Genomic DNA, 14406 nt, shown 5'->3' on the forward strand with positions numbered 1-14406 from the left:
TCAGCCCTAGGTAAATACCCTATCAAGTCTTGCTCCTGGACAAGGGCCATGTGCAAGAATGCTCATAACAGCATTGTTTGAAATGGAAAAAAGAAGAAGCAAGCTAATTGTCCACTAATAGTAGTTTTTAGTTTTTTTTAGTACATGTTTGTGATACATAATGAATTCATTTCTTGTGGGGAGCTGGCGCATATACATGTGGCATCTTAGTCTTTATTTCCTATCTCCTCCTCTCCTTCTCCTATCCCTCCATCTTTTCATCCCTTTCCCATCTACAAAAAGTCTACCTCCCTGCTTATCTTTGATTTTGCTCTTTAAATTACTTATATTTTGAGCTCATATAAGAGAAACTATGTAATATTTAATCTTCTATGTCTGATTTATTTTTATTTCTTTTTTTTTATCGGTACCGGGGATTGAACTCATGACTGCCTGCTTGCAAGGGAGGTTCTTATGCCACTGAGCTAAATCCCCAGCCCCCTATGTCTGATTTATTTCACTGAGCATTGTCATTTCCAGGAGTGACCATTTCCCTATGAATGACTCAAACATATCCTTCTTTATGGCAGAGATGCACTCCATTGTGTATATGCCACCTGTTCTTTATCCATTGAACCTATTGAATCCACCAAAAGGAATTTTTTTAACCTTGCATCCTTAAGAAATTATTTTTAATCCTATTAGATGCTTTTTCAAAATAAAAAAAAGGCCTGGGATATGTGCAAAGGCCCTGGATTTAATCTTTAATACTGGAAAACATATCTAGCCTGGTATGATGGTACACACCTGTGATCTTAGCACTCTGCAGGCTGAGGCAGGAGGATCATGGTTAGTTCTATGCAAGTCTGAGCTACATAGTAAGTTCAAGGCCAGTCTGCATTATGTAATGAGACCTTGTTTCAAAAAAACAAAAACGTCTAGGTTGGGTTTGGAATGTAACAGTTTGTGACAGTGCCTAGCATGCACAAAACTCTGGGTCTGATTCTGGGCATCCAAGGTAAGAAAATGTCCAGGTTAACAGTGTTTTATTTCAGTGCATTAAAGATGCCACTCCCCTATTTCTGGTGAGCTACATTGTCAGTCCCTTCTTTAAATCTGCAGACGGGGTCTTGCTGAATCACTAAACTGCCTGGGCTGGGCTGGAAGTTGTACACTGTCATATCTGGCTTCTTTTTGGTTTTGACTAAGACTTTAGAAACTAGGAATGAAAGAAAGCTTGGGCAATTGTTCCATCTGCCATCCTGCCCAGAATGGAAGCACTATAAATGCATGATTTCCAGCCCCCATCTGGCACTACTGAAAATACATATAAAAAGGAGAAAGGAAAGAAGTGTGCTTTGACATGTTCCTTTGCAACATTTTCTCTACTTTCATCTTTTCCCTACTCTTTCTCCTTTAAAAAAAAAATCTCCAAGTGTGGTTTAAAGTTAAATGTTATTAGGTTATGTGTGAGGTCTAGCTCCTTATTTCTTTTCGAGTCACTGTGTCACTATGTAGCCCAGGCTGGCCTTGAATTTTTGGTAATCTTCCTGCCTCAGCCTCCTGAGTTCTGGGGTTACAGGCATTCACTACCATTCCCCGCTGAGTTCTACTTTGAAAGAAAGAAAAAGGTGTAAGAGGTTTATCCTAGGTGATGGACCTTGTTCACTTGATATCTGGTCAGGTAGATAACCTGCTCTAAGCGAAGTGCAGGAGGAATCACACCATTGAGTACCAGTCCCTGTGAGGAGTCCTTATTCCGTGTCCCCTGGAATGGACGTCAGTGGTTGGCAAATATCAACGAGAGTCACTGCAAAGCCAGGAGTACTAACATGGGCCAGCTTCTTGGGAGGCTGAGGCAGGATGATCACCATTTGTTCCAGGCCAGCCTGGGCTACACAGTGAGTTCAAGGCCAGCCTAAATTACATAGTGAGACCCTGTCTCAACTAGAAAAAGAAGGGACAAGAGGGTGGGAGAGGAAAAGAGGAAGAAAACGAGCCTGAATCAGGATAAGATAAAACAGGCATAGACACAAACCCTTTCCCCACTAGGCCATTCACAACTATTCTTCCTAATTCAGTTAGCTGTAATTCTTACATGACCAGGAAGCCAGGAAGGAACAAACACTTAAAGGATGCCTCCTATATCTAAGCACTCTACAAAGGGCTTTACAAGTGATTGAACAGTCACAACCTAAGAGGTGGAAACTATGATCACTAACTCCATTTTACACAGATGCACACTGAGCTCAAGAACCTTGTCCAAAATCATGTAGCTAATAGCTAGCAGCGGTGAAATTTTCATCCAGATCCGCCTGGCCTCAAGATCCCTGCTTTTGTCAGGTGTGGTGGCACACAGTTGTGATTCCAGCACTCAGAAGACAGAGGCAGGAGGATCACTGGGACTTTGAGGCCATCTTAGGCTACATAGTGAGACCCTGCCTCAAAACAAAAACAAGACATGGACCAGGCCGGGGATTGAGCTCAGTAGTATGCATGTTCAGTCAACAGGATAATACACAAAACAAGCTGGGCATCATAGCACATGCCTGTAATCCCAGCACTTGGGAGGCCGATGCAGGAGGATAGTTGGAAATTCGAGACCAGCAGCCTGGGCTACAAAGTGAGCTCAAGGCCAGCCTAAACTGCATACTGAGACCCTGTCTCAAAAAGACAAATAATAATAATAATAATATGCAAGACATGTACTAATGAAACTTCATCTGTAAGTAGAACAAATGTTTTTTTTTTTTCTTTACCTTTGGACAGAATTTGACAAAGTATCTCTTTTTCTATTTACCATTTTTGCCATGGGACCCATGAAGCCGGTAATTACATAGTGGCGTAGGAAAAGGCTAAAAGGAGACGCAGTTGTACTTCTTGTTCTAGCAGTGTAACTGTGTAACTATGCACAAGTACTTTGGCCTCTCTGGGATTCCGTTTCCTTAGCTGATAAGGATTTTGGATTGAGGAGCCACAAGGAAAGAAATCTCAACAACAGACTTAAAAGACACTGAAGGAAAAAAAAAAAAAAACCTCTTACACTTCCCGGGCTTTCAGACCAGCATTATTTTTTATTTTTATACCTTTTTTGGTTTCTGTTTTTTTTTTTTTTTTTTGAAATAGTGTCTTGCTATGTAGTCCGGGCTAGCCTTGAATTCAAGGTGATTCTCCTGCCTCAGCCTCTCAAGTGCTGGGATTGCAGGGGTGTACCACCACACCTCGCCAGGACCAGCTTGTTTTATTTATTTATTTATTTTTAGATCAGCTTTATTTAAATACTGATTTTATTCTTAGATTTTCCTTACGTGTACAATGGAAAAGTACAATCAAGGTTTGGGGGTTTATTTTGGTGGTTTTTGTTTTGTTTTGTTGCATTATGCACCATGTATTTCTTTTAATTTAACAGAATCTAGATAAAAAAAATCCAGGCATGGTGGCACATGCCTGTAATCCCAGCACTTGGGAGGCTGAGGCAAGAGGATCACTTTAAATTCAAGGCCAGCCTGGGCTACAAAGTAAGTTCAAGGACAGCATGAACTACACAGTGAGGTCCTGTCTCAAAAAAAAATCCCAATAAGAAAGTTTGCCATATGTCAAAACAATAAGTAACACCAGATGAAAATTAAAACTAGATAAAGTTGGGCATGGTAGTGCATACCCATAATCCTAGCACTCAGGGAGGGCGAGGCAGGAAGATTGCAAATTCAAACCCAGCATAGCCAATTTAGTGCCTTACACATACCCTATCTCAAAATAAAACACATTTTTTAAAAAGGCTGGGAATGTAGCTCAGTGTGAAGGCCCTAGGTGCAATCCCTATTACAGGGTGAGGGAGGCTAAATAAAATCACATCTGTAGCCAGGCATGGTGACACATGCCTATGATTCCAACATTTGGGAGGCTGAGGCAGGAGGATTGCTGCAAGTTTGAGGCCAGCCTGTACTAGATAGCAAGACTTTGTTTCAAAAAAAAATCTGCAAAGTGCTAAGCAAGGGATCCCATTCATGGTAAGCACTAAGAAATTCTGGTTTCTGGGATCTGGAGAGAGCATTTATCCAACACCTACAAGAGTCTGGGTTCGATCCCAACACTGCAAAAATTAAAAAATAAAAGAAATGCTAGTTGTATATCTCCTTTCTTCCTCTGCAGCAGCCTACCAAATGAACATTGCTTGCACTGGGGTCAGAACATGAGAATAATCCTTGTTCTTCAGGCCAGACAGAGGCTGTGTTATGATGTTGGAAGGTGAGGCCTGGTGAGAAGAGGTGGGTCACTGGCCTGGGGTCAGTGGGGCAGTGGCCTGGGTTTGTGCCCTTCCTCCTCCTTGATTTCTCTCTGCCTCCCACTAGCATAATACAGACTGTTTCTCCTCAGTGATGTCTCTGTGCCATGCCACCTTGCCTTGGAGCCAAAGGACTATGGACTGAAACCTCTACAAACTATGAGTCTAAATAAACTTCTCTTCCTTAGAGCTGCGGATGATGGGTATTGTGCCTTAGCAATGAGAACGTAACTAAGACAGGCTTCTTGGATAGAGTTTACACTCTTGCATTTCCTTGTTTGAAGTATTCTGTGCTTCTGGGTTTTCTGTTAATACTTTATTGCCAGCTTGCAAATGGCACAAAGACTGATAGACTGAATGGTGAGCTTTCAAATCTATTGCATGGACCCAGAGGCCATAAGGAAAAGTTGAGGTGTCTTGTACTCTGAGCACTAACAGGCAGTTACTTCCTATAATACTACTGAGTAACCACCAAACCCAGATTCAACGGGTTGATAGTTTAGGAGGCCTAAGGATGGCTGACTGAACTTTTCAGGTCTCTTAAGTAACTATGAGATATTAGAGCCTTGCTCCCTGAGCAGACTGCTGGATGCCAGTCTGAGTTTTTTGTTTGTTTGTTTGTTTGTTTGTTTGGTTGGTTGGTTGGTTGGTGTTTTTTGTTTTTGTTGTTTTTGTTCTTGGTACGGGGAATTGAATTCATGACCTCGTATTTGCCAGGCAGGTGAGCTATATCTCTAGCCCAGGATGTCAGTCTTGGCTTAAAACTATAAGGCGGGGGTGCAGCTAGGAGGAGGTCAATCACATTAAATGAGTTTTAAACTGTGTATTTTGAAACCAGGAATGGTGGTACACACCTGTAATTTCAGCACCCAGGAGACTGAGGCAGGATGATTCCTGAGAGTTCAAAACCAGCCTGTATTACATAATAAGACCCTGTCTCAGAACAAAACAAAAATGGTGAAAATGATAAATTGTACATTGTATGTTTTCTACCATAATGAAGAAAATGTAAAAAGACACTATTTTGCTAACAGACTCCCTATTGTGAATTATTATATATGCTTGTTTGTTTGTTTGTTTGTTTGAGACAGGATCTGTGTAGCTTGAGCTGATCCTGAACTCGCTACATAGCCCAGGCTGGCTTCCAACTCACAGCCATCATCATCCTCCTGCCTCAGCCTCCCAAGTCCTCACCTGGCTCTGTAAACAGCTCTATAGTACTGGGCAAGGCCACATATCAGCACAGGCAGGCCAGCTCCAGCCAACAGCCAGCAGAAAGACAAGGCCTTCAGTCAGAAACTGAATTCCGCCAGCATCAACAGCTTAAGAGCTTAGAGGCCCAGACTGCACAGGAGGATGTGGCCCAGCTGCCATCTGAGCAGGGAGTCCAGCCAGGCCTGGACTCCTGACCCACAGAGCCCACAGGACCAATGTGCAGGTAACTAAGCCTCAGTTATGCATTATGCAGCAATAGGTGAGCAATACAGAGGGGAAGATAGAAGACAGCCTCACTCGAGTAACTCTGGTGGCATGGAAGAAGGGAGACATCATAAAAAACTTTGGCTTTGGGGCTGGGGATTTAGCTCAGTGGCATAAGCACCTGCCTCACAAGTGTATGGTCGTGAGTTCGATCCCTGGTACCGATAAAAAAGAAAAAGACAAAAAAAAAAAAAGCTTTGGCTTCAGTGGAACCTTGAAAGAAAAAGTATCCAAGGTGGACAGTGGCGGTCCCTGGGCTAATACCACCAACCCCAAACCAGGCGTAATGGTGTACGCCTGTAATCCCAGCCCTCTGTAGGCCAAGGCAGGAGAATCACTGTGAATTTGAGGGCAGCGTGGGTCACATATCAAGATTGTGTTTCAAAAACAAAAACAAAAAAAATCCTACCAATCTTAAATTGTAAATGTTCATAGCTGTACACTTCTTAGCTTTGACAATTTTGTAACCCCTGTGAGTCTCAGGTTTTCTAAACTGAAAAGATCAAGCTAACAGCAGGAGATGAGGTTGCACACCTGTAATCCCAGCTGCTCAGGAGGCTGAGGCAGGAGGACCATAAGTTTGAGGTCAGCCTAAGCAATCTACCAATACCCTTTCTTAAAGTAAAAAAAAAAAAAAAAAAGACTAGAGAAATAGTTCACTGGTTAAGTGTTTGCTTAGTCCTCATGGGGCCCTATATTTAACATACAGCACTACAAAACAGAAACTGTAAGACTCAAACAGACAATGGATGCATCATGTGGTGGTTAGCTCTCAGCAAAATAAGGGGCAGAACCTTCAGCAGCAAATTTCCCCCAAAGCAATCCTGACTCAGCAGTCATAAGATAATCCACTATCCCTCACCAAAGCAACACAAGATAAACCAGGCATGGTAGCATGCACCTGTTAACCCAGAACTCAGGAGGCTGAGGCAGGAGGAGTGCCATGAGTTCGAGGCCAGCCTGGCTGCATAAACAAGTTCAGGTCAGTCTGGACTGCATAGTGAGACCCTGTCTCAAACAACAACAGCACGAGATAACAATAAGCCTTTCTGCCCAGTGCAAGGTCGACATACAACTTCAGTTACAATGCAGACGTGCTGAATGATTAACAAGGCATGCTGAAAAACACACTCCTGAGATATCTACATTCAACATAACCTTTCCCCACATCTTTAATCCTTTATGAAAACCCCAGCCTCAGGCGGGGCATGGTGGCATTCCTAGCACTAGAGAGGCAAAAACAGAAGGATTACCCTAGTTTGAGGCCAGCCTGGGCTACAAAAATGGAAATACATACACATATGAATCCCAGCCTTAGCCAGACATGGTGATGTATACCTGTAATCTCAGCACTCTGGGAGGCCGGCCAGGAGTAGCTCAAGTTTCAGCCAAACCTGAGCAATTTAGCCACTTAGTGAGCCTTTGTCTCAAAATAAAAAATAATTTCAAAAAGCACTGAGGATGTAGATCAGAACAAAGGCCCAGGATTCAGTCTTTGGTACCACCAGAAAAAAAAGTCAACAAAACCACCTCTTCCCCCATCTTTTGGAGTAGCCTGCTGCTCTTCTGCAGTGAATCAGTAACTCCTTCATTGTCTATCCTGCTGAGTGTTGGGAAATTCCTCTACCTCCTGGGCCAAGGGCCCTCCACCCTGTCTCACCCAGCACAGGACACTAGGCCACCCTGCCTCAGCCTCCTTCTTCCTCCTACAGTCCCCCTCCTCTTGCCTCAGCTATAGCAATTCTTTCTCACAGAGGTTAGGCTATGCCATCCTAACCTACAAACACACCTGGAAAAGTAAAGTACATCTCCAGGGCTGGCTGCAGAACTCAAATACCTAGCACAAGGCTCACTAAATCCTTGACCTTGGTGGGTTTTTTTTTTTTTATCGCTACCGGGGATCGAACTCACGACTGCCTGCTTGCAAGGCAGATTCTTATGCCACCGAGCTAAATCCCCAACCCTTTTTTTTTTTAATCCTTGACCTTTGACCCATTAGCCAATATGATTTTTCCAAATCCTAGGTACACTGTTTAAAAATCTTAACCCAAACAGAAAATGTCTTTACCCTTTGCTTCAGTTAGGCAGCTGACATGAGTACCTAATTGCGCAGGTTTCATTTTGCGCTGTCAATACGTAACAAAGCGCTCTGTGTTTCAGACAGAGACAGAGCCAAGGGGGTTAGGGTCTGCAGTCATCCAGGAGCCATGGCCCAAGGAGTCAGGAAAAACACTGCTTTCAATAACCCAAGCAGACAAGGATCAGTGGTTTTTAAATTTTTGTTTGCTTTTTGGTTTTTTTGAAGTAGGACTTCACTCTGCAGTTCAGGCTGGCCTTAAACTCACTATGTAGCCTCCCAAGTGCTGGGATTAAGGCTGTATGCCACCATGTCTGGCAGTGTTAGTTTTAAAGACCTCTGCAAAAGCCATTTCCTAAGCTCCTGCAGGGACTCACTAGGCCTGAAATCCCCAGAAGTGGGAGAAGTAAGAGAAGGTACTTCTCTCCTCCACATACTGGACACTGTCACCCGAGACAGAGAGCACCTTTTGGATGGCAGCAGTGGTCACTGGGCAACAAAACTCTCATTCTCGCACTAAGAATGCCGTGGGCCCCTTTTATTCCTTCTCTTCTTGTGGAAATCATCCTCTGGCTCATTGCAGAAACTCAAATCTGTCTGGAAAAAATGGGTTGTGAAAGCAGTTGTTCCTAGGAGGCTTGAATACTGGCTCAAGCAAGAACAATCTAGAAATAACCAGCCTCTAATCCAATTGTTCCTGAACATTTGGGTCTCAGGACATTTAAAACTATTGAAGAAGCAGAAGAATGTGTACCTTCAAACTTTCTGGAAATGCAGTGCACAAGGACATTGTTTTAGTCATTAGTGTGATGACACCTTCAAACACCTTGTAAATGAACAATTTATTTCAAAATTGAAAGGCAAAGCACCCAGGAGGATAAGGCAGGAGAGTTGCCACTAGTTAAAGGCCAGCCTGAGCTACAAAGTGAGTTTCAAGGCCAGCCTGAACTGCATAGCAAATCCTTATCTCAAAAAGACAAAACAAGGACAAAAAACTACAACAAAACCCCTATATACAGGGAAACAAATCCTTCAAGAATTCTGCAGTGAATTAAAATACTTAAGTGAGCAAAGGGAGGTCATTTGAAAAAAATCAGACCTTCCTTCAAGATGATTATGAGGAAGGGATCTCTCCACAAGAAGGAAAAGAAAGTAAAGAAGCAAAACAAAGTGAGGAAGACATTTCAATTCTAAAAATGACAAGTCTACGGGAAAGAAATGACTGAGGAATCCAAAAGCTTGCCTTAGGAAATCATAGGAAACAAAACAGACAAACGCACACTCCTTTGAGTCATGAGAGTGATGACAACGTCACGCCCCACAGGCTCTGGAAAATTCCATCAAGAGTGAAAAAGCCAAGTGACCTCAAGACACTCCCAGAGGGCCTGGGACCACGCTTTGAGAACGGCTGCTCCAAACCTTCGCCCATTGCGTGAGATCGGGCCTTTTGCGTTTGCTTCCCTGTCTGACGGGGGTTGCAAAGAGCATAGTCACTGGTCCGGAATATGGGTCTCCGAGGAGGGGATTCTTCTTTCCCCAAAGGTCACTGCAGAACGTGCGACACCCAGGTCGCGTTTCCGGGGAGGCTGTCATCCAAGGCGCCGCCAGAGGGCGCTGCTGGAAAACCTCCCCGCGCACCTCGCCGCTGACCCTCCTCCCCTGCTCAAGCCTCAGGGTTCACATCAGCGCCCGGAAGAGAGGGCAGTGCCGGGAAGGGGCGGAGCCGCGACCTCATTGGACGAGCTCCTTCAGTCTCACGGCCTGGGGCGGGGCTTCTTCGAGGTAAAAGCACGCTCCGCTGCAGCTCCCGCACACAGCTCGTTTTTTGCAGCTTTGAACGATTTCCGTCACTTACCGAGGTTCGCCAGGTCATGGTGCCAGCCTGACTGAGAAGAAGACGCTCCCGGGAGACGAATGAGGAACCACCTCCTCCTGCTGTTCAAGTACAGGGGCCTAGTCCGCAAAGGGAAGAAAAGCAAAAGACGAAAATGGCTAAATTCGTGATCCGCCCGGCCACCGCCGCCGACTGCAGTGACATCCTGCGGCTAATCAAGGTAACGGGAGGCCCACGGTTGCCCTGGGGCAGAGGGTGGCCGCGGCTTGAGGTCCTTGCTCTGTCCCCTCCCCCGGGACCTGATCGGCGGAGCCTCCCGGTTCCCCGCCTCTGAGCTGGTCCTCATTTTCTTTTCTCCTCTCTTCTATGTGCATCGCTCCAGGAACTGGCTAAATATGAATATATGGAAGACCAAGTGATGTTAACCGAGAAAGGTAACGCCTCGGTGGCGGGGTGGGGTCCGGTGGCGGTACCCGTCACCAGCCCGGAGGCCAATGCTGCCCCTGCCACTTCTTGCAGATCTCCTAGAGGATGGTTTCGGAGAGCACCCCTTCTATCACTGCCTGGTTGCAGAAGTGCCCAAAGAGCACTGGACTCCGGAAGGTAACCCCTCGCCCTGCCCGGAAGCGGAGAGAGCGAGTGTTGTGTAAAACTTGTAGCGCCTGCTGTGTAGAAGCCCCGAGCACATCGGCTGAGGTCACTAGACAAGCTGGCGGGGAGTCCTCGCCAGCTGGTGTTCAGGTTACTAAGGAAAAAACTGCTATGCTGTATTTTATAACAGGGCGGGTTAAAAGAGCTGTTTAAGTAAGCCTTGCTGTGGAGACCCGGAAGAGTTAGGTATAATGTCATTTGTTGTTGTTCAGTTTCATAAAATGGTTTCTTGTTTGACCCTAACCTAACCTTTTTTTTTGTAATCGTGTTAAATCACATTTTTTTCTTTAATTTGTCCCAATCTTCAGGTTACAGTCTCTAGCTTCGCCATGTACATGGCCCTTCCGTGTACATGGATGGGCGGGGAGGTAACTAAAAGATCCTTTACACAATAAAGTAGATGATCATGATAAATGAGGTAAGGTCCTATTATCGCACACTTAAAACACGGTAGATCAGAAAACCCTATCATACTCGCTTCCTGTCTGTTTGCAAAGAGATATAAATGGCTAGAAAGTTTAATTTGAAACCTTTGCCTTCATTTGGAATTGTGGACACCTCATAAGAGGTACTTTTTTTTTCTGGCCCCTGTTGACTGGTCACAAGACAGCTAAAAGGGGAAGTTTGGGTGGGTACACAAGTTTCTTTATGACAGCTGTTCCCCAAGCTAGAAGAAATGAGCTGGGGCTAAAGAGGGGCACCATGTTTTTTTCGAAGTACGTGGATGTTACATAATACCCAGTTCTGGGTATTGCTTACTTCTTCTGGCTTAAAAACTGGGGAGAATAAATCAAAAATATTTAAATTGGAAGGCAAGTTCTGAAATTAAACATTGTGCTTTTGGCCTGATGTTCTGACCTTAAGGAAGCAAGAGTTGGTAAACTCCCAAATGTTTACTATTCTGAACTGCCGTGTAAACCCGACTTATTCCCAAGTCAGCATACAAGTATATTATTAGGATGTGAATAATGTGTGTGCTCTGTAGTTTAAGACCGTAGCACTTTTGCTCTGGCAAGTAATGAAAGCATTCTCACTTCCTGAGTGTGAGGCCCAGCTGACCACAGAGTAGCCAGTCCCCAGTTGTAGCCTGGCTTCAGCTGCCTCTAATGTGTGCTTTTTGCAAAGTTGTGTTTAAGAACAGTGAGCTCCTCCCACAGTGGCCTGGACTGCTCTAAGGTAAAGGTCAGGAGGCAGCCCAGCAGAGTGTCTTCTTGTCTCTGTAATGTTACATGCATGTGCATTTCTTTAAAACCTACCATAGGCCTCTGATTCTGCAGCTACAACTGTATTGGATTGTTTTTCTTCCCTCTGTCTCACCTACATGCTCTTATTCCAGGACACAGCATTGTTGGTTTTGCCATGTACTATTTTACCTATGACCCATGGATTGGCAAATTACTGTATCTTGAAGACTTCTTCGTGATGAGCGATTACAGAGGTACACAGTTGTGATCTGGACTGTGGGGGGGGCGTCTAAAATGAACCTCTTAAGTCCTTACAGTAGTTTTCAATTGCCCTTCTTCCTTTTAGGTTTTGGTATAGGATCAGAAATTTTGAAGAATCTAAGCCAGGTATGGCCTACTTTTTTGGGTTTCTCAATTTGGAGGGGTGACTGGGTGATGTCAGTGACTGACTCAAAATTGGTTTTTGGAAAGCAGGTGAAATGTCAACCAGTTGGTATTTTCTCTCCCAATAGGTCGCCATGAAGTGTCGCTGCAGCAGCATGCACTTCTTGGTAGCAGAATGGAATGAACCATCTATCAACTTCTACAAAAGAAGAGGCGCTTCTGATCTGTCCACTGAAGAGGGGTGGAGACTCTTCAAGATTGACAAGGAATACTTGCTAAAAATGGCCACAGAGGAGTGAGGTGTGCTGGTGGAGCGATTACAACCTCCATTCTATTTTAGAATATATTCTTGACTTACTTTGCTTTCTATCCTGTTTGTAGTGAAATAATAGAATGAGCACCCATTCCAAAGCTTTATTACCAGTGGCGTTGTTGCATGTTTGAAATGTGGTCTGTTTCAAATGGTAGTCATGTATGCAGTTTGGAGTCAAATTTCTCCTTTAACATCTTTTGATAAACAACAAGGTGGTGTGATCTTTATATGAAAAAAAACTTCATTCTTGTGAGTCATTTAAATGTGTACAATGTACACACTGGTACTTAGAGTTTCTGTTTTGATTCTTTTTTAATAAACTACTCTTTGATTTAATTGCTTGTGGAAGCACTTTTACTAATCTTTCCATCTACATACATTTTCCTTGTTGAGGAATGTAAAATAAAAATGATCCAAACATTAGATAACAAAAATCACTTAAAGACAGTCTTGAACCCAATTTATAATTTTTATGGTCACATTGAATTCCAAAGTTTGTAACAACATACGAAACTTGACTTTCCTTCAATAGCACTGTACACATCATCTGACAGAAATTTTCAAGAACATGGGTTCAAAAAGCCAGCTTAGAAAAAAGGCCTACGATGAGAAAGTCCAAGTGGAGGAAGAATTATGAAACAATGAAAATCAAAGGGAAAAATCCCATCCCACATAAAATGCTTGTTTCATTTCTGATTTCTTTTATTGCTGCAATCTGGAGATGAAACCCAGGGCCTCCCACGTGCTAGGCAAGCTCTTTGCCCCTACGCCACACCCTACCTCCTCACAGCCAAGATGGCACATTCCTTATGGGAAGTTAGGGAATTAAAAGGAAACTTGCAAATGAAGTGTGACACAGGACAAATCTGATAAGTTCACAGCACTGTGTTAACAGAACAGGGCTTCTATAGTAGAGAAACAATAAGTGAGCTTCAAAGTACCAGGGAGAGGAAATAAAGGCTTTATCAAGGGCTGAAAATGAACAGAAGAGGCAAAGAAAAAGTTTTCCCCTTAGACATGTGAACCCTTTATTACTCATGTTGACCTACATTCCTAAACCCACTAATTTCTACAGTAATGATAATTGATAAGAACCACTGTAGATCAATGTCTAAGAATAAGGATTCCTGAGAGAGTTGTAAGCCACCTGAAAGACAATAGCTCCCTGTTCCCCAGGAGAGGACTAACTGGGCTTTCCAGGTTCCTGCATTCCTATCAGCATCTCTTCCGGCTTCCTAAGTTAGGAGGCAGCTCCTGGAAGAGTGGGGTCCTATAACACAGGAGGACTTTGGGATTTATGGTGCAAAGAACATACCAAGAAATAGGTTTACATGGTCAGCTCCCATCTGGGACCCTGCTAGCCCAGCAAGTGACACAGGAAGGATGGCAAAAATGATGAAACACAAAGAGCCTTGTAACAGAAGCAAGATATTTGGAAAATTGTGTTTGGGGAACTGGGCCTTTTAGAGGAAAACAACTGTATGCTGACTATGTTTAAATACAGTATTGAGTAACTTAACTGAGTTACTACGTAACTATTTTCTCATCCTTCTTAAGAGTTCAGCCTTAAAGGCCCAGTGCTATCAAGAAAGCTTTTTTGTTTTGTTTCTTGAGACAGGATCTCAATATGTAGTTCAGGCCAGCTTGAACTCACTATGTAGCTCAGGCTGGCCTCAGACTTCCAGGAATCCTGGATCTTCCTGCCTCAGCCAAGTACTAAGGTTACAAGAGTGTGCCAGCACTCCTGGCAAGAGGAAAGCTTTCGTGAAGCTTTTCTGTCCACTTTGGAGAATGCTTTGAGTGTAAAGTGTGGAGGCGGTTGTGAGTCTGGCTGTGCAGTTTGAGCCTTTCTCTGAGCATTGCGAGCTGGAGGCCAGGCCTGAGACCTGAACAAGATCCTGTTCTTTGTGAGCCCCTGAGGTACATTCCATGCTCCTGCACCACAGACTCACAATACGCATAGTGCCTCTGGCCTTGGGCTTTGGGACAAGTTGACTTCTTTGTCCCTAGATGGCTGGCTACAAGGACTGCCCTGCCCTGCTACCCTGATGAGAATGAACTATAAGGACACAGCTGGAAGCCAAGCCACCCACAAAACAAGCAATTGTGTGGCCCCAAGCACGTCCCCTTGGGCATGTCATTGGCATAGGTGCCTTTAGGCAAGATTCTGGGGTGCCATCCAGAAGCCAGCGGGGAGCCAACCCAACAGAACATGCTGCA

At 44.1% G+C, this 14406-nt stretch overlaps 1 protein-coding gene across 1 annotated transcript; it reads left to right on the top strand.

The window, feature by feature from the left end:
- Positions 1-9628: 9628 nt before the first annotated feature.
- Positions 9629-12522, top strand: Sat1 (spermidine/spermine N1-acetyltransferase 1). The gene is made up of 6 exons (XM_003466406.5): positions 9629-9874; positions 10037-10088; positions 10174-10257; positions 11642-11743; positions 11836-11876; positions 12002-12522. Exons 1-6 carry the CDS (start codon positions 9809-9811, stop codon positions 12170-12172), a joined length of 516 nt encoding a protein of 171 aa, XP_003466454.1. The 5' UTR covers positions 9629-9808; the 3' UTR covers positions 12173-12522.
- Positions 12523-14406: the final 1884 nt, after the last annotated feature.

This window comes from Cavia porcellus, unplaced genomic scaffold, assembly GCF_034190915.1.
Source record: "Cavia porcellus strain 051 isolate PalLab524CR breed Dunkin Hartley unplaced genomic scaffold, mCavPor4.1 scaffold_33, whole genome shotgun sequence".
Classification (NCBI taxonomy): domain Eukaryota; kingdom Metazoa; phylum Chordata; class Mammalia; order Rodentia; family Caviidae; genus Cavia; species Cavia porcellus.

Excerpts from the sequence above, each read along its gene's own strand:
- Sat1 (XM_003466406.5), top strand. The coding sequence starts at position 9,809 with ATGGCTAAATTCGTGATCCGCCCGGCCACCGCCGCCGACTGCAGTGAC. Across the intron at positions 10,089-10,173 it reads AGTGATGTTAACCGAGAAAG|ATCTCCTAGAGGATGGTTTC; the intron begins GTAACGCCTCGG and ends CACTTCTTGCAG. Across the intron at positions 11,744-11,835 it reads CGTGATGAGCGATTACAGAG|GTTTTGGTATAGGATCAGAA; the intron begins GTACACAGTTGT and ends TCTTCCTTTTAG.